Source organism: Sebastes umbrosus, chromosome 11 (genome assembly GCF_015220745.1).
Source record: "Sebastes umbrosus isolate fSebUmb1 chromosome 11, fSebUmb1.pri, whole genome shotgun sequence".
NCBI lineage: Eukaryota > Metazoa > Chordata > Actinopteri > Perciformes > Sebastidae > Sebastes > Sebastes umbrosus.
The window spans coordinates 8,097,048-8,117,521 of NC_051279.1; the positions used below are offsets into that span (position 1 = coordinate 8,097,048).

Genomic DNA, 20,474 nt, shown 5'->3' on the forward strand with positions numbered 1-20,474 from the left:
AAATATAACATAAAACTTTAAATTTTAAATAATACAGAAGGGGGCAGTAGTACTACGTCACCATGTTGGATCTACCAATAACAACACGAGGAAGAAAAAACGTCATCAACCCTTTAGTCCAATCAGAGGAGCGGCCGCCGCAGTAAGCCCCGCCCCCCTCAGAGAAACCGCCATCATGAAATTAAAATCTAGAAACTGACGCATGAGACGAAGCATCCTGCAGCTTTCTGCAGCTTCACAACAACAAGGTAAACTTCTCACGGCTTCCTCAGCTACACCGTGAGAGTTTGAACATTTGGACACATGCATACAGAGTTGTTGCATCGCTAAATTGTTATTTAATGGTTATTTCTCTCTCAGCTGTGTAACATTAACGTGATGGTAGCTAGTGTCAGTGTTAGCAGATAGCTGCAAGGACTAGCAAACGTTTAAGGTGTTTTTATTATAGTAATAGTTAATAATAGTTAACTAAAAGCAACAAACACCAAGGTGGTAAAGAGGAGAATATGTTAGTACTGATTATTTCCCCCCAGAGCCTTTTAGAGAGCTAATTTAACCCGCAATAGCTCATAAGTTTGCAAAGGCTTTACTGTAAAGTTACAGCGCGCCAAATCCGCACCTGTGTTTATTGTGACGGGGATTAAGACACAAAACAGCATCAGTGTAATATGAAATGGTTAGCCGAATGATTCCTAAGAAACTCAGAAAGGTCCACGACAAGTCTTTTAACTTCCAGATATAAGATGTGATTGAATTCAAGAGAAGATTCCGCTTATTATGTGTGAATCCACGGGTCGGACTCGTCAAACGTCTGTCTATAGTGCCAGACTCCGTTGGGAATTCTGTCGTTTTTATGAATAAAAGCTCCTATCTGGTAAAACATGAGTAAACAATGCTTAATTTTTACACATAATGAATGATTAGAAGCCAAATTACTGTTCGGCATACGTCTAATAAACTTAAACTACATTAACTAAAGAATATTTGGTTGTGTCATAAATTACAGAAGTTCTGGTCTGAAATATTATGGGAAAATGGTAAAAAGATATATGATAAGGACTCAAATAATCACAAGGCACATTAGTGTTAGAACAAAATTAAAATGCCTTTATTGTACATGGCAATAATTGTTTAAAATGTTGTTTTTTTGTCATTTTAAACAATTATTGCCATGTAAAATAAAGGCATTTTAATTTTGTTCAAACACTACAATGTGCCTTGGATTATTTTTGAGGCAGATTTGCATTTTTTACTTTTTTCCACCCATGCAATGAGCCCTTCACAAGACTGAATGAGCCCAATACACCTGAAGGATCCAAAGAGCACCTGTATGTGATTACCACAGAGACCCAGCAGCGCTTCTACTCCATTGTCTTCAGATATTTGATAAGGATTTAGAAATTAATCCAATGTCTTTGATTTTTAGGAATCCCAAGTTCAAATATAACTACTGCAGCCAACAAAAGGTTATATAACATTCTTACATTTGCTGCTAGAAAACAATATATTACTACAGTGGATTAGTGATAAGAAACCCTCTGTTCAAGGCTGGCGTAAAGTCATATTTGAGATGGTCCCTTCGGAGTATCTTACAAATATTCTACATGCATCAGTAGATCAGTTCTACAATATCTGGCAAAAACATATTATTTAAAAAAAACTAAAGAATATTTACATGCTGTTGAAAGACCTGGAAAATGCCAGTAAGTGGGCATTTGGGTTATGACGATTTTGTCAAACAAAACTAATCACGTCTTTGCGCAAGTTGGCAGTTTTTTTTATTAAACTGGTTGATTTTTGAATGGATATTTACATGATGCTGTAAGCCAAGATGCATATTTAACCAATCCCACAGGTTAAGTTAATAAACAGTAGATTCTGCAGCATTGTGACAGGTACTGGGACGCACCTCACATTCAAGTGTGTGGGGATATTTTTTCAATGAAAGAAAACCAATCCATAAATCTAAATAGTATAACATTTCATTCACATATATTATGATTTATTTCTGTGCATGCAAGATCAGTGTTGTTGTTCTTAATTAATATCTAGATACAAGACTGCATGAACACTTAAGGCAGTAGCATTTGACTTTGTATTCATGACGGTGTATGTAAAATGCAATAATTACCAGACAAGCATGGAGGGGTTACGGTGATATAAACATGTATATTTTTTCTCCTGTTAGGATAAATTGATACTTGGACAGTCTGAGGCAGTGTAGACATGAGTGACGTGGCGGAGGAAGCGATGGACAGCTCTGCGGTGTCAGAGGAAGAAGTGGAGGACCAGCAGGAGACGTCACAGGAAGACCAGTCGAGTCTGAACAAAAGCAGCTCCAAAATATCTGGTAAAGTAAAGGAGATGGTTTCTCCCTCTGCTCAGTCTTCTAGTCAGAAACTAAACACCTGACACTGATGAAATCTGTCTCTAGTGGTGAGACCTGTAATATCTAGGGATGTCACGATACCAGAAATTTAGTAGTCAATACCAATACCGTTGAAATTCCACGATTCTCGATACCAATTTGATACCATGGCAAAAAACAAAAGTAAAACAATAAATCTCATGTACTTCAACATCCTCTCTTTTATTACCGTTTGCACACTGGTTTTTGTTAAGAAGTTAAACAGGTCATAATTCCCTCTCTTTTATCTATGTTATATTGCTGTGAAAACGCTATGCACACTTCATTTGTTTATTTATTGTAAGTCATATTGTCATCGCAATATTGAACAATGTTATCGCATTATCGCACCTCATGTTGTTATTCTCATTTTGTTGTTGCTGCTGCAGGTGAAATCATTGAGGGCAAGCGGGCAAAGAAGACGGTCGAGAGGCTCGATTTTCAGGCACCAAAGCAAATGGAAAAGCTCAAGATTGGAGATGGTAAATATCCAACTATGATGACACAACTTTGATTTTTGTGTCGTTTTAAGCATTAGATAGCTGGATATGAATGTTTGTAATTGAAAGCTGAGCTTTCCTGGAATATGCAGATATGAATGAAAACTGTCGGCTTGTTTATATCCCATATTTTCAGGTAGCGGCGATAAATTAGGAGACATTCCACGCACCGGTCACCAGATCACCAAGATGAAGCAAGCTGACCTTAAACCTCTGCACGCCATTTTGTTCGACAGACCAGGAAAGGTACAAACATCTGGATGATTTAAGATGAACCAACATGGAGACAGAGACGGGTTCAGTCAATGGGAGTGAAGTTTAGTGGTTGAGTCTAATATTTTTCTCATTTATTATATAATTTATTACTGAGATCATCAGGCAAGAGACACTTTACCCTTCAAAACTTTATATGAATGCACAGTGGGAAAAATGTGTGCTGTATTTCAGATTGGCAGGTTATTACTCTAGTCTTTTTTTAATTTTGGTGAAATCAGGGTTGAGTTACTACCTCTGCTGTAGACAAAAATACACATTTGCAGTGAAACAGAGAAGAATAACTTTTTACATCAATTTTGTTTTTCATCAGATGGCCACATTAAAGAAGAACTTGCGTCTGTTTAACGGCTTTCCTTTTGACGCGGACAGCGAACAGTACACCAAAAAACGAGAAAAACTTCTCAAGTAAGTTTCTGGGCAGAGACACTTTTCCTCCTCAGGCATCATGTGGAATCAGAGAAGTGATTTTAGTTTTCTTGTTCCTAAAGATAGATATAGTAAATGGCATCTGATTTCAGAGGTGAAAAGATGATGATGGTGAAGTGCTGTCTCAAACTGATAATAATAAGCAGCGTCTTTTCTTTGTTTTCGATTGCAGGAATTCAAATTTTACCAACACCAAACTAAAGGTTGTCTGTGGTGTTTTGGATTTGGAGAAGAAAGGAACCCACTCAGATCTGGTCGACAGGATCTTGACTTTCCTCATCGCACCGAAAAACAGTGGGAAGGTGAGCAGTGAGCTCGGTGGCTCTAATCCATCATCCTTTTATTGTCAGTGAATCACAGTTTCAACACAGAGCAGTTTTTAGTTTATTCTTTTGTCTGTCTGCCCCCTTATGCCTAGTTCACACTACACGACTTTAGCCCTGATTTTCCGCTCCCTGACAGTTTTTGGAGTTCCCCGACAAAAGCCCCAGATATGAGGCAAATCATTTGCATGTGTCTCACCAATGGTATCACGTCATTAACCGTATTTTAGCGCCTGTTTTTGTGACAAAATGTAGTCTTGAGACCTCATTGAAGATTCCTCCTGGTGAAAGATCTTGTAGTGTGTGACACCGGTCAGTCATAAAGTGTGTATACCACAACGACTTCAAGAGCCCCAATTACAAGACAGCAAGTTTTGTAGTGTGATCTGACGACTTTGAAAGTCTTGTAAGGAGGAGCTGCTTGATAGGTGTGCTCTTTTGAGTATTTTAAAGTGTTATCTTAGAAGTTTGATAAATATGAACCCAGATGTTGAGCTCAAGAATCACTGTTTTTTTCTATTCTTTAAAAAATGGTTGAACTAATTCTCTTAAATTAGTGAACAAATAGACTTGTGTGTAAATCAATCACAAATTTGTGCTTCATTATTTGTCCATTGGGAAAGTTTTAAGAGAGAAATGTTAGACCTTGAGGTTTCCTCTGCTTCTGGAAGTAGCATCTTCATTTACGCTGTTTGTCCTTTGGCAGCGTCTGTCCGTGAAGAAAAAGAGGAAATCAAAGAAGAAGCTGTCAGGCGACGACTCAACGGCCAGCTCCAAGAAGAAGAGCAAACCCAAACCCAGGAGCTCGTCGTCCAGTCCCAAGAAATCCAAAACAGGAAGCAAGTCCAAAGCCATCGTCATGGACTCCAGCAGCGACGAGGATGAAGATGAGGAAGATGAGAAGGCGGGGGCTTCAGCTGAGGCTGAGGGATCAGATACAGAGGACAAACCGTCAGAGAAAGAGGAGGACCACTCTGACCAGTCAGAGGAGTCTGCAAACGAAGAAGAAGAAGAAGAAGAAGAAAAAGAAGAGGAGGAAGATGAAGATGATGAGGTGAGGTTGTCTAGGCTGAGCACGAGACTGGGAACTAGTTTTTCTGATAAATCATTGTCAGGGAAAAAATGGTGTGCGTCCCTACTGTCAGGTATTCACGTTTACATATTATGTTGGTATACGAGGAGCGTAATGTAATGTGTGCATAGTGAGTGAGTGGTAAAGTTTCCTTGTGTTATTAAATGTACAGTAGTGTCACACACACACACACACACACACACACACACACACACACTTGTTTCCCTCCCCACAAGTATTTTAAATCCAGCTTTGTTTACTTCCATGTCTAGCAGCATCATTGCATCGTAGGACTGCATCACGCCACCCGAAACAAAAATGGGGACCCCCCTCATAGAAAAACGGATACAATTTAATGAGCTGGTTGCCTTCGCATTTTCAGTCAGTTCAGTTTTTACATTAATCCACACACATTTTGTTCCAGTCTCCCAAATCAAAGTCAGGCAGAGGGAAGACAGCTTCCAAGAAATCGGCACCAGTGAAAAGACAGAGGACGCCAGCGAAGAAAGCGGGTCCTCCTAAAAAGAGAGCGAAGAAAGAAGTTTCAGATGAGTCCAAATCTGAGTCCGAATCTGACGTCGACAGTGAAGGTGACAAGAAGGTAAACCTCAAAGTCAAATGCAATTTCAAAAAACAAAACATGTTTAAATGGTCTAAAATGCTCACAATGTCATAGAATTGAATTGAAAACATATCCTGATTCGGATATTATTGGTCCAGTGCTGTACACCCGTAAGCTTTATTCTTATTTACACCCTGTATTTCCTCCTGTTTTTTGTGCTGCTACGACGCTTTCTAAGCTTTCTACGCTTTCTTTTTTCTTCTTTAATCTTTTTGAAGTTCGTCTCTCAGAAGTCTTGTGATGTCGTTGAGCTGATGTTTGTCTTTTGTTTTACAGCCCAAAAAGAAGAAATCAACTCCAGTCAAACCTGCTGCCAAAACCAAGAAGGCCGACAGTAGCAGCAACATCAAAAAAAACACAAACACAGGTGAGGTCATGCTAATCAGGGCTTCACATGTAATTATAAGTATTATTTTAAGATAAGTCACAGTCACAGTAGGGAAAAACTGATTTGTCTGACATAAAATGGAAAATACTTACAGCATAATTTTAGTTCCTTTTAATACAGATTGTCTATTATTTATGCATTAATGCACAAACAAGTCCGGTCTCTGAGTCAAAATCTGTCTGCAGCAGTGGTTGCAATACAAAAACAAGGAAACAAGACACATTTCTGCACAAACTGCAACTTCCACAGAAGATTCACTGATATTATTGCTTCTGCTCCGCTGCTCGCTCGTTTTAAATCTAAATGTCTGTGTTAAACCTGTGATAGATAGATGTGACATTTTTTGAGATGGACGACTTCCAGACCCTGGAGTCTGAGGAGCATGCCCTCAATTTTCTCTGCCTTTTGTTTTTTTTTCCTGCAGCAGAGGACAGTTCAGACGACGACGAGCCGCTCATCAAGATGATCAAGAAATCGCCGACTAACGAGCATCTGAAAGAGACGGTGCAGAGTCTGCTGAAGGAGGCCGACCTGGAGGAGATGACCATGAAACAGATCTGCCAGAGGGTAAAGAGCTTCCTGTTCTTTAAACATGCAGGACTGAGACGGGAGATATTCACACTGACTCGTGCATTAAACAGTCTAGATGTTAAATGTTATTATATTGCATATTCTTATAAAATTTATAAGAATAAATTAATCATTTATTTTGTCTTGTGTGTGTTTTAGGTGTTTGACACCTACCCAGACCACGACCTGACCAGCAAAAAGGACTACATCAAACAGACCGTCAAATCTGTGAGTACACACACCCTTCACAGCGCCCAGAGGGATTAGATTCATAATTAAAAAAACAAATTCATAGGTTAAGAAAATATTTAGTTGTTGCCTCCCCTGCATGGAAATTGTGCACCAGGTCCCTTCTGAACAGTGTATGAAAGCAGTCAGAAAAAGTGTCTGGAAGTACTGTATCGTAATTTCAGGTGCAGACATGTTGACAATTATGCAGTTCCTGTTGCTCTCCAGCAGAGGTCTATAAAGGGGAAGAAACAGACAAACACCCAATTCCAGTCCGGCCCCTGCACCCTCCCACTCTGTGACGGAGTGAACTCTGTTTGTAGTCACACTCACAGCTCAATGAAGCACCAAGTGGCAAGCTTTGGGTTGAACTTCCCTCTCTCCGGCAAGGATACTATAAATAAATATCAGAAATACTCTATTGTTCCCCGGGTGGGGGGGAGACTATGTAACATAAAGGACTATGTAACGTGTAAATTATGTACATAATGCTACAATATAAACACAATCTACGTAAATAAATATAAGTAAGTTCTAAAATTAATAAATAAGAAAATAAGGATATAAGAAATATTGACACATATAACAAAGACCACAGTGCAAATATGTAAATGCAAAATACTGAGAAGTGAGATCTATTAAGTGTGTTTAATATAAATGTCAGAATGGATAAGAATATTTCTTGAATTTATAGTATAAATACAGTTTTTATACTACAATATAACAACAATACATATAGAAAAATATAAATAAGAAATATATAAATGATGTATAACCAATATACACAATATATATAACCGTGCAAATATAAAAGGTATTAAAGTTTTGTTTTCGTAGTGCAGATTGTATCCATATTGCTCATCCTGAGGTTGACTTGTAAAAGTATTAAGATTTGATATCACTTCATGCTTCTTTAAATGTGTTTCTCATAGCTCATCACATGAACAGCTGAAGAAGAATGAAGTTAAACATCGGTGAAACTTCAGTTGGAATGACTGAAAAGCTCCTTTTGATTAGTTTCATATCAGTTTGTTTTCATACAAAACAGTTTTATACATGATTGTGTTTTGTTTCTATTCATGTGTGACTTGTGTATAGATCTTCAAATTAACTCAACAGTGGTCGTCATCATTGACAAGTATAATGTTTTCAGGCAAAGTTATGTTTCATGAAAGAAAGAAAGAAAACATTTATTTTTTACACTTTCAGTGATCAAATCTAAAATGTTGTAAGTCGAATGTTAGTCGTCATGTTTTAGGCAGCAAAAGAAAGTCAGAGAATTTTCTTTATTAAAGCCAAATCAGATCTTTGCTTTTGACTCACAGGACTTCACATTTCTATTTCTGGATTAAGTTTTGTAAATATATTTCTAATTAGGTGAAGCTATATTTGATTAACACACGTTAACTCATTGTTTTGTTAACTCTGGAAACTTTTTTTTCTGGAGTTTTGTTTGTTTCCTTTTGGTTGTTTTGCTCTGTCCAACTTTAATTTACAATTTAAAATCTTCCATTGAGTTGTGCTGAGTAATTTACCTAATGATGATTAAAATTGTAACTTTTTTGAACAAAATTGTCTTTATGTGGTTTGAAATTTGTCTGCAAAACATTCGCTGTGCAGGGGTCACCAGATTTGCAACATGCAAGCTGCGTTGTGCAAGAACATTTTCCTTTCACTTGTTTTGACACACTTTACTTGTGACCTGCATGCGAGAGCCTCGACGAATCAAATTTATCTATTTTTGAGCAACAGTCTTTTGTGAAACTGCGGTTGCCTTAATTTGTGATCCCAAATGTGTTCACAAATCACTGTTGTGAAACAAGACTCTTCTGGTTGGGAAATCTGGGGAATTTTCTTTGGAAATAAGAGAAAATAACTTCTATGGCGTCTATAATTTCATTTCAAAATAACAGTTCTGCTTTGTGTTTTTGTCTGAAACACTGAATCCGTTCACTTTAATTGCCTTTGTGATTTTTATGTCAGGTTTCCAATTGACACCTATGTAGATTAAATACTATTTATAAAATATTAATATCAGTCAAATGTGAGATTTAAACTATTAATATCAGTCAAATGTGAGATTTAAACTATGTTCTCTCCTGGATGCAGAGAGGAGAATCCTTAGGTGACCTGATTTTTTTTTTTTTTTTTTTTTGTCGCAGTTTCCGTTTCAGCAGTGGTAAGTATGTTTACTCAAGTAACTAATGTAGATTAATTAGATTTTATTAAGGATCCCCATCAGTTGGTAACATAGCAACCAGCTAATCCTCCTTGGGTCCACATTAAGCACATACAAACACATTAAGATACCATACCAAAACTAGAATAAAATCCTTTAAAACTAGGGCTGTCACTCATTTTAAAATAGTTCATCACAAATTAATCACATGTTTCATCTGTTCAAAATGTATCTTTAAGTATTTAATACTACTAAGGAATCCATTGGTAACTAACCATGTCATACTAGCTTGTCGAGGCTAAATTATGAAAATTTAGGCTAAATTTTTAAGCGCTGTTAAATTTCTTTGGAATTCCATATGGATATAATACTTTAATCTTGATATTGATCGTTTACTATTTGTGATCATTGCAGGTTTATCGATATGAGATGTTTGTGGTTGCTGATGAGAAGGACCCACACCTACTGAAGATGGGTTTTCTCAACATCTTGTTTACTTCCAGGTCAGTTACAGGTGGTTGTGTTCCTCTGATGCTAAAATAGCAGAACTTTCTGTTGTGGTTTTGTATTATATGATGTTGATATGTGGAATACTGATGAAGATGATGTGTCAATAAGTTATCTAAACATAATGCACATCCTTCAGCCAATCAGAATAGGGTATTCTCTGTGATGGTATCAGCTGTAATATCTTCTGCCTCTTTGAAACACTAACAAACCACATCGGATTTTTATATTTTCAGCCAGCCGAACAAACTGCAGCCTGCAACTCAGAACAAACGAGCTCTGCACAGAACTTTATTCAGGTCAGTACAAACAAACACACACTGCTGGTTTGAACCCCAGTCAAAACACAGGGCTCATCGTCACTGAAGTGAAACTAACCTTTAATCCTAATAAAGGGATGCAGAAGTGCAACATCGAGTGAAAACGAGATACAAACAAATTCAAAATGATTGACAACAAAAGAACTAACTGACTCTTACTCTGTTGAGATGATAGCAGGTTATTGGTGACTGGAATCTCTTTAGATACACTATGATGAGCTTTAGTTAATGATAATTTTCCCAACATGTAATACACATCTAATGGCACTATATAAAAATATCAGAGGTTTTTCATACGTTGAGACGTTTTGAGGCTTTTTCAGTTCATGAATCTGAATTGGAGAAAACATTTTTGTCCCACTGACAACTCCGTAACGTTGGCTGCTCAGGATGTTTCAGTCCACTGGTGGTTAAGAGGTGAGGAAGGCGTCCGAGCAGAGATGTGCAGAAAACTGTCTTATAACTCCGGCGTCACAGGTTTGATTCCCAACAGTCATCGTATCGCTGCGTGATTGACCTTAAACCGGTAGATGTGAAGATCATTTAATTGTACCAAAAAGGGGCTTCTGTGATGTTTTCCAAATGTATTTAAAAAAAAAAAAAAAAACATCATGTAATTTCAACTTTTTATTTAAAAACAAAAGGGAAACATTTGTATATTGACAGAGAACTTGCTGCACCCAGATTTTAACATTTTAATGGATTCTGTAACTTTGTAAAGCTAGCCATCATTTATCAATTTTAGCAAGGTGTTCACTAATATTGCAAGTTTAAATGCGCCCTGCCACAGTTTATCTGATTTGCAGAAGTCGTGCTTTATAACACCTAGTCCTGTCTCATCCACTGCGTGGGAAACAACCTGGAAGTTTCCACGGAAAAGTGGCTATATGCTCCTTTTTTTAACGGAGGCGGGGAAGCTTACATTTGCAAAACCAAGAAGTCAGTCTTCATCTTCGAAAGTATTTTCTCTTGTAAAACTGAAAAAAAAAATACATTTTGAAAACACTTCCAATGTCTAAATCTTGTCTGCTGAACTTTTGAAGTACAACCTTTGAGGTGGCAGATTCAAAACAACTCTAAAACCCAAATAATCACTTTCTCTGTAAAACATATAACAGACTGGATCTGGAACACACAATATAAAGTTAATATTCTTGTGTTTGCATCTCTCTGCTCCTTCATTTACAGTATGCTCCAGCTCTTCATGTGTTCACTTTGATTCCTGGTTCTGCTGGTTTCAGACCAGGTTTTTACTTGCACACTTGTCCTTCTTCTTCCTTTAGTCTTTGCGTTTTTTTTTGTGCATGTGCGTGGTGACTGTATAAGTGTTTTCCTCCGAGTCGCAAAGTCTGAATCCTTCCAGGTCTCTTTTGTACAGAAATGAAAAACAACCAGGAGGTGGTGAGTCCTCAGAACAGGTCTGCTGCAGGATGACGAGGACCTGAGACGTCTGTGGAGATACCTTCTCTACTTTCCTCCCTTACACCTTCACTTTGTTTCCTTCTCTACCATTTCTCACCTTCATCTTTCCTTTCCTCCTCTCTATTCCCTTCTCTCTTTCCTCTCCTCCGTCCCCTCCTCTGTCCTCAGTCGTCCTCCTGTCTGCGGTGTTTTGTCATTGGCTGTCGCTCTCTCCCAGTAGCCAATATGTGGTCATCTTCCCTTTGCCCTTGACGTCGATGTCTCCTCTCAGCTCCAGCTGGAAGCAGTTGAACTCCAGAAGGACGTCGCGAGTCGCCGCCGACACATGGATCTTCAGCGCTGCACAAACACACGGGTAAATAAGTTCATTTCAACATGTATTTGAAAACTTGCAACTTGCGATTTTTATGTTGTAGCTAAATTTTGGCAAGGAAAAACTGGCATGGCCATTTTCAAAGGGGTCCTTTGACCTCTGACCTCAAGATATGTCAATGGAAATGGGTTCTATGGGTACCATAGGAAAATCTGAATTTGTATTACTGTATTTATTAAGAAATGTAGTCATTTGAAGTTGTCTTTGTGTCGACTACAGTTCAGTGCATTTCTGACCTTCTCCACTGGACTCCATACGTGACGACGTGTTGACGGTGTCGCCGAACAGACAGTAACGTGGCATCTTCAGACCCACCACTCCTGCACACACCGGACCTACAACACACAGTCTGAGTAAGTTCATGCATCCATCCAGAAGTAAATAAGATGGAGCTCAAACACCAATCCGTACCATATACCTCTTTTCATCCGTTTTAGTATCCGATGTAAAACAGCACTTGCTTTTGTTATACAGTGATTTCTGGTTTGGTTTTATCCTGATCTAAACAACCTACACATAACACACAACAAGCCAAAACAAACAAGGTGTTATGCATAAAATGTAAGCAGAATAAAAACACTAAAAGTTCATATTTATTTCCACAGTGGTCCTGACCGCAACACAGACTGCTGTGCCCCAGCTACGTTACTGACTCAGGTGTGACATGCAGATTTATTTATAGTACATTATTACTCCTCATATGAAAGAATAAAAAAATGGCAAGCTGATCCAAAAGATCCATATCATGAATTATAGGTATTTTTACCCGACTGCTGCTAAATAATGACCCCTATTAGCAATGTTTAACCATTTTATGTCCTCGTCCTTCAAAAACGACACATATCGTCTTATTTTGTACAACCTGTAAACGGATAAGATTATAGTCATGCATGACATTTTCTTAAAACAATGAAAGCCGAGAACATTGTGTGTTTCCTGAATGTTTTTGTTGAGGTTGTACATGGACTGTATATTCTCACCGCTGTGTATTCCTATCCTCAGTTTCAGCTGTTGTTCTGATCGGTGGCAGATCTTGAAGGTTCGGACGGCGTCCAGCAGGGCGAGGGCCATGCGGGCGATCTCTCTGCCGTGCTGCTTCCCGTTCCTCACCGGCAGCCCCGACACCACCATGTAGGCGTCGCCGATGGTCTCCACCTGGGGGCACCACAGGAACACAAACAACGGGTTAGTGTCTGAGAGGAACACCAAAGTCCTTTCATAGTGCACACATTTACTATTTTTGGTCTGTTTTCTCATTTAATACATCTGTTGTCATAGTACATTTACTCAATTATTATACTTTTACTTTATTGATTATTTCCATTTCATGCTACTCTGTACTTCTAGTCCACTACATCTCAGAGAGAGATATTGTATTTTTTTTTTACCCGGCTACATTTATGTGACAGCTTAAGTTACTTTTCAGATTAAGATTTCACATAAACAAACATATGATAAGCTCATAAAATATAATGCATTATTAAGATTAAACGATTGGTTCCTAAACTTTTTGACCTGTGACGTCTTCCAAAAAAGCACCAAAGAGACATTTCTCCGTTATTTAGCCTACTTCTCAGCAACCTAGTTTAATCACGATTAACTATGGACATCATGAGTTTAATTGTGATTAAATATTTTAATCAACTGAAAGCCCTAATAAAAACATACAATTTAACTGTTTATGAAATAAATTAGTGTATTTTTATTTAAATATTTAAAAAATTGCTTTGATTAAAACAAAAATCTTGGCATTAGTAGTTCTGCTTAGAGCTAGTGTCAACACGTAATAAATAAATCTCTAATATCTATTTTATATTGCTGTGAAAATATCTCCTTCAAACAACTGGATTTATTCAAGTTTCTAGATAAGATAAGATAAAATAGTGCTTGAACGCACCATAATGTAACTCGATGCAACCTCCTTTGACGTTCGCTGTTAGCTCCGTTATTTAGCCAGGCAGTACTGTGCGGCATGTTTTGTTTTAATAGCGTGTCGTGCAACTAGAAAGCATTAAAGGCCGATCTCCTGATCGCATATTTCTACTGAATATCGGCTGATGATGATCGGCATCCGTAATAGTTTGTGTTGATATTGTCACCTTGTAAACATCAAAGTTGTCGATGATGGCATCGAAACAAGTGTAGAGGTCATTCAGCAGAGTCACCACCTGCAGGGTCACAACATTCGGCTGTAAACATCACTGGAGTTATGTATGATACAGATTTTTGTGATATAAAAGAATCATTTCTTGCAGAGTGTGAGATGAGAAGATACCACCCTCATGTCTGTTTTTTTGTACAGATTAAACAAACGAGATATAATATCAGTGAGCTTTGGAGGTGTATTTTTGAACTTTGGTGAGTCCAGCCTTTATGCTAAACTAGGCTAATCCCATCCTGACTCCAGCTCTTCGCAGATAACTGTTAAGCACCGTCAGCTGAAACAACATAAAAAGAAACTGTGCCTATAACTTTATACAGTATAATAATGATTGTGACTCTGCTCACCTGCATCGGTGTGCTCTCTGCAGAGATGGCAGTGAAACCCACGATGTCACTGAAGTAGATGGTGACGGAGTCAAAGGCCTCAGCTTGAACAGTCTCACCTCGCTTCAACTGCTCCGCTACTGAGCTGCGGGGAGAGAAGTTTAGAGGCAGAGAGAGAGAAGTTTAGAGGCAGAGAGATGTGGAGAGAGAGGTTTAGAGGTAGAGAGATGTGGAGAGAGAAGTTTAGAGGCAGAGAGAGAGAAGTTTAGAGGCAGAGAGATGTGGAGAGAGAAGTTTAGAGGTAGCGAGATGTGGAGAGAGAGGTTTAGAGGTAGAGAGCGGGGGAGAGGTACCAGATATGCCAGGATGAGGAAACGTATAAAATGGTGCAAAAACAGTATATGTAGTACTCACTGTAGTATATGCTACAGTGGTATATGAAGTACTCAATATGGTACTAACACTGACTTTTTTATGATGTACTACACTATGTTTATACTATGACTATTTTGAGTATTTTTGAATTTTCTCGTGCCATACTTTTTAGGAAATAGTATACTAAAATTTTTAAAACTTTTTTTATGATTATTGATTATGATTTTTATGACAAACACTGACTTTTTTTTCGGAATACTATACTATGACTTATTTCGATATGCTGTACTATGACTTTGGACATCCTATACTAATTTTTTAAGACTTTTTTTCGTGATGCTATGACTTTTTCTCAAAATGTTATGACCTTTTTATGCCTTTTTTCAACATAGGCCTACCATACTATGACTTTTTCATGACGTTCTTTCTGTTTGCTGCTGCCTTTTAATAAATGATTTCATACACTCTACTGTAACTTATATTCTTGTATTTTATACATGTCTTATTCCATCTTAGCTTGTTTTTATTTTCTATTCTCTTGGAATTTAAAGTATGTTTCTAATTGTATTTAAATGTGCTTTTATAATGTGTTTCTTTTGTACTTTGTCGAGATGTTTTAAATGTTTCATGTAAATCGCATTGTTGCTGAAATGTGCTATATCAAATAAACGTTCCTTGCATTGCCTTGCTATTCCTTTACCTTTTGTGATTTCTATGACATACCATGATATGAATTTTTTAATGATTTTTGTATGATTTACTATACTATGACTTTAATGATTTTTTATCCTATACCATGACTTAATATGATTTTTTAATGACATACTATACTGAATTTTTTAACCATATACTGTACTATACTATGACTTTTCATGAATTGTTTTTGACATGCTCTACTATGACTTTCATTAAATCTTTCGACATACTATACTATGACTTTTTTTCATGAAATTTTTCAACATACTGTACTATGAATTTTTTTCATGAAATGTTTCGTCATTTTGTACAATCATTTTTTTTCATGAAATTTTTTGTCATTTTGTACTATGACTTTTTTTCATGACATTTTTCAACATTCTGTACTATGATTTTTTTCATGAAATTCTTTGACATATTGTACAATCATTTTTTTTCATGAAATTTTTCGTCACTTTGTACTGACTTTTTCATGACATTTTTCGACATATTGTACTATGACTTTTTTTCATGACATTTTTCGACATGCTATACTATGACTTTTTTTCATAACATTTTTCAACATTGTACTATGACTTTTTTTCATGAAATTTTTCAACATACTGTACTATGAATTTTTTTCATGAAATGTTTCATCATTTTGTACAATCATTTTTTTTCATGAAATTTTTTGTCATTTTGTACTATGACTTTTTTTCATGACATTTTTCAACATTCTGTACTATGATTTTTTTCATGAAATTCTTTGACATATTGTACAATAATTTTTTTTCATGAAATTTTTCGTCACTTTGTACTATGACTTTTTTTCATGACATTTTTCGACATGCTATACTATGACTTTTTTTCATAACATTTTTCAACATTGTACTATGACTTTTTTTCATGAAATTTTTCAACATACTATGAATTTTTTTCATGAAATGTTTCGTCATTTTGTACAATCATTTTTTTTCATGAAATTTTTTGTCATTTTGTACTATGACTTTTTTTCATGACATTTTTCAACATTCTGTACTATGATTTTTTTCATGAAATTCTTTGACATATTGTACAATCATTTTTTTTCATGAAATTTTTCGTCACTTTGTACTATGACTTTTTTTCATGAAATTTTTCGACATATTGTACTATGACTTTTTTTCATGACATTTTTCGACATGCTATACTATGACTTTTTTTCAAGAAATTTTTCGTCATTTTGTACTATAACTTTTTTTCATGAAATTTTCCGTCATTTTGTACTATAACTTTTTTCATGAAATTTTTCGTCATTTTGTACTATGACTTTTTTTCATGACATTTTTCAACATTCTGTACTATGATTTTTTTCATGAAATTCTTTGACATATTGTACAATAATTTTTTTTCATGAAATTTTTCGTCACTTTGTACTATGACTTTTTTTCATGAAATTTTTCGACATATTGTACTATGACTTTTTTTCATGACATTTTTCGACATGCTATACTATGACTTTTTTTCAAGAAATTTTTCGTCATTTTGTACTATAACTTTTTTTCATGAAATTTTCCGTCATTTTGTACTATAACTTTTTTCATGAAATTTTTCGTCATTTTGTACTATGACTTTTTTTCATGACATTTTTCAACATTCTGTACTATGATTTTTTTCATGAAATTCTTTGACATATTGTACAATAATTTTTTTTCATGAAATTTTTCGTCACTTTGTACTATGACTTTTTTTCATGAAATTTTTCGACATATTGTACTATGACTTTTTTTCATGACATTTTTCGACATGCTATACTATGACTTTTTTTCAAGAAATTTTTCGTCATTTTGTACTATAATTTTTTTCATGAAATTTTACGTCATTTTGTACTATGACTTTTTTTCATCCGATTTTTTCGACATGCTATACTATGACTTTTTTTCATAACATTTTTCAACATTGTACTATGACTTTTTTTCATGAAATTTTTCAACATACTGTACTATGAATTTTTTTCATGAAATGTTTCGTCATTTTGTACAATCATTTTTTTTCATGAAATTTTTTGTCATTTTGTACTATGACTTTTTTTCATGACATTTTTCAACATTCTGTACTATGATTTTTTTCATGAAATTCTTTGACATATTGTACAATCATTTTTTTTCATGAAATTTTTCGTCACTTTGTACTATGACTTTTTTTCATGAAATTTTTCGACATATTGTACTATGACTTTTTTTCATGACATTTTTCGACATGCTATACTATGACTTTTTTTCAAGAAATTTTTCGTCATTTTGTACTATAACTTTTTTTCATGAAATTTTACGTCATTTTGTACTATGACTTTTTTTCATCCGATTTTTTCGACATGCTATACTATGACTTTTTTTCATAACATTTTTCAACATTGTACTATGACTTTTTTTAATAAAATTTTTCGACATATTGTACCATGACTTTTTTTCATGAAATTTTTCGTCATTTTGTACTATGACTTTTTTTCATGAAATTTTTCGACATACTATACTATGACCTTTTTTCATACGATTTTTCGACATGCTATACTATGACTTTCTTCATGAAATTTTTCGACACACTATACTATGATTTTTTAATTATTTTTCTGACATACTATACTTTGACTTTTTTTACTTTTGACATGGCACTGTATACCGTGACTACTTTTTACTTCTTTTTGACATACCATTCTATGATTTTTAATGATTTTCATGACATGCTATACCATGACCTTTTAATGACTTTTTCTGACATACTATACTGTGACTTTTTATGATTTTTTTTAACATACTTTACCATGCCTTTTTATGTTTTTTTAAGACATACTATACTATGATTTTTAATGATTTTCATGTAAATCGCTTTGAATTGAATTGTATGTGTTGGTATGTGTTATATCAAATAAACTTTCCTTGCATTGCCTTGCTATATCACACGTTTTTATGAGTTTTATGACATACTATACTATGACTTTTTATATATATATCTTTTATGATTTACCATACTATGAGTTTTTATGATTTTTTATAACATACTACTGTATACTATGACTTTAATGATTTCTTTTATATAATATACTATTACTTTTTATGATTTTAAATGACATACTATACTGTGACTTTTTTAATGCTTTTTTATGACATACTATACTATGGCTTTTTTTATTATGACTTTTTATAATGTACTATACTATGACTTTTTTTTTTTTTTGACATAATATACTATGACTATTTCATGACCTTTTCAACATGATATACTATACGTTTTTTATGAATTTTTCAAACTTTTTTTCAGATTTTTTATAACATACTACAGTATTATATGACTTTTATTTTTTTGTTTTATGATGTACTATACTACAATTTTTGTATTACTTTTTTAAGACATACTATACAGTAGTATATGTAGTACTCACTGTGGTAGTATCTGGTACAGTAGTGCTTCAGCCTTGCGTTTCTCCTCATGATAAGCTTGTGTTCGTTCCTCAACCAGCTCCTCCAGGTTGTTGGCGTACTGCTCCATACGAGACAGCAGGTTGTCCAGGATGTTGGTCCTTGACTCCCTGAACACACACGAACACACGCGCACACACACGAACACAGAACACACACAAACACACATATATTTTATTTTGACTCAATCATTCATACACCGCCCTGCAACCACAAATACTCACTAGCGTACCAAATGTGGATTCTTCACAAAATGATCCCAGTAACTAAATAAACATTATAAATTATCATGTTTATGTCGCCTACAGCTTCATATTTGGAGAAGATAATGAAGCATGTTGCTTTACTTTCATTCGATACTCGTATATTGTGTGCCCTGCACTCTTGTGGCCTGAAAGGTGCTGAAAAATACTCAATATATTGAATAGATTTAGAAATCCAGATGTGGGTATACTGAGGGAAAATAACACTGGAACTTCCCGGTACTACTTCCAGGATATTCATGTTAAGATACACCTCTCTCTTGAGGTTTAGCATACGTTTGCCTCCGGCTGTCACTAGATGTTTTACAAATACCACCTTCAGGTTTTAACCATCCCTCTTGTTGTCAAAGCACTCACTTGTTCTGTTTGCGCAGCAGCATCCGAATGTGGTTGAACTCTGGTCTCTCCGTCGGCTCCTCGGCCCAGCAGCGCTGCATTAGCTGACCTAGCTCAGGACTGTGACTCTGAGGATCGATGGTCGGTCTGAGGCAGGGCCACTCGCCCAGAACCACCCGATCCACAATCTCTGCAAAGGGAGGGAGAGATATATTATGAACGCTCCTTGCAAGAAAAGACAATTCAGTCAACTTTAAAAGAACATATACAAAGGGATTTTAACAGATTCAATCCTGTCTTAGCTTTCAGTCTTCTTCAGCAGATGGAGATGGTTCAGATGAACTTACAGTGTTTGGGGGAGCGACCAGAAATAGATGGATGGTTGGATGGTTTTTAAACAGTGTGGTGAAAATGAGAAGAAAAGCAGCCAAACTGGACCGAGGAAGAGAAACTGCTGCCAAAAGTAGAAAAAGATGTTAATTATCTGACTCGTCTGAAATAACAAATGTGGACAGAAATAATAAAGTAGTTTCCTTGGGAAGTGGTTCTTCGTTGTTTTAAATGCAACAAAAACTTTCCATCTTTAATTAATTCCTCAGAGCTTTGAAGTCCATTTGAGGATAAACATTTTTTATGGTCGAGTGGAACGAGACTCAGACTGACTCGACAGAAACAAAGTAAATCTCACCAAAACCGTTTTTTCATGCAGTATAAATGTGTTTTTATTGCCTACTCTGAAAATGGTATATTTGATTATTTGTGCACACTGGGGTCCCTAAACAGTCTTGGTATTACATAAATTGTGTATCACTGTAAAGCTGAGACTCTTGTGGAGCCAATGAGCCCAACTGTATTCATGTGTGATGATGTTAGTCCCCATAGCAGCCATTTCATTATATTGAGACCATTTTTTGAAACTTGACCTCACTGTATAAAATGACCTGTGGGGACCTCCAGGTTAATCACAGCCTCATGAAACTTTACAGCCACAAACAACAGACCTAGGTTATTCAGAGGATGGATGGCTTTCCTAGGTAGATCGACAATAACGGGGTTTCTGAGCAGTTTACACAACAGAAGTGCTCGCCATCCAATCGCTGAAAAATGCAATTCTTGCAGAAATCTCCAAATGTCAACATCATCAGCTTTTTTTATGGTGTTCCTCAAGGTCTTGGTTCTTAATGTGGTATTTTGGAGGGATTATTGGTCATTTTTATCAATTCTTGAGTGGTAAAAATGGTTAAATGTAGCACCAAATCTGTGTAACAAA

At 35.8% G+C, this 20,474-nt stretch overlaps 2 protein-coding genes across 5 annotated transcripts in view; one reads left to right on the forward strand and one right to left on the reverse strand.

Moving 5' to 3' along the window:
* Window positions 1–117: 117 nt before the first annotated feature.
* Window positions 118–8,385, forward strand: dek (DEK proto-oncogene). 2 transcript variants are annotated; one of them, XM_037784774.1, is made up of 12 exons: window positions 118–248; window positions 2,189–2,350; window positions 2,797–2,889; window positions 3,044–3,153; window positions 3,494–3,588; window positions 3,782–3,911; window positions 4,639–4,986; window positions 5,429–5,605; window positions 5,903–5,993; window positions 6,439–6,581; window positions 6,744–6,812; window positions 7,745–8,385. In XM_037784774.1, the coding sequence occupies exons 2-12, from the start codon at window positions 2,227–2,229 to the stop codon at window positions 7,754–7,756; spliced, it is 1,392 nt and encodes a 463-aa protein (XP_037640702.1). In that variant the 5' UTR covers window positions 118–248; window positions 2,189–2,226; the 3' UTR covers window positions 7,757–8,385. The 2 variants fall into 2 exon arrangements, with proteins under 2 accessions (XP_037640702.1, XP_037640703.1); XM_037784775.1 differs by having other exon boundaries at window positions 6,442–6,581.
* Window positions 8,386–11,150: 2,765 nt separating this feature from the next.
* The window catches only part of LOC119497020 (atrial natriuretic peptide receptor 1-like), a 90,077-nt gene continuing 80,753 nt past the window's right edge, over window positions 11,151–20,474 (reverse strand). For 2 of the 3 annotated variants that reach the window (XM_037784772.1, XM_037784771.1), the window contains exons 17-23: window positions 19,226–19,394; window positions 18,569–18,715; window positions 14,122–14,245; window positions 13,713–13,781; window positions 12,594–12,768; window positions 11,850–11,948; window positions 11,434–11,579 (exon numbers count right to left, since the gene is read on the reverse strand). In XM_037784772.1, the coding sequence (XP_037640700.1) occupies window positions 11,434–11,579; window positions 11,850–11,948; window positions 12,594–12,768; window positions 13,713–13,781; window positions 14,122–14,245; window positions 18,569–18,715; window positions 19,226–19,394 (929 nt within the window). Of the gene's footprint in view, window positions 11,580–11,849; window positions 11,949–12,593; window positions 12,769–13,712; window positions 13,782–14,121; window positions 14,246–18,568; window positions 18,716–19,225; window positions 19,395–20,474 lie in introns of all 3 variants that reach the window. The other variant, XM_037784773.1, reaches the window with a different exon arrangement.

Bases quoted from the DNA above. Each gene is read 5' to 3' on its own strand.
- dek (XM_037784774.1), top strand. From the start codon at position 2,227: ATGAGTGACGTGGCGGAGGAAGCGATGGACAGCTCTGCGGTGTCAGAG. The intron at 2,351-2,796 runs GTAAAGTAAAGG...TTGCTGCTGCAG, and splicing joins AAGCAGCTCCAAAATATCTG to GTGAAATCATTGAGGGCAAG. The intron at 5,606-5,902 runs GTAAACCTCAAA...TTTGTTTTACAG, and splicing joins ACAGTGAAGGTGACAAGAAG to CCCAAAAAGAAGAAATCAAC.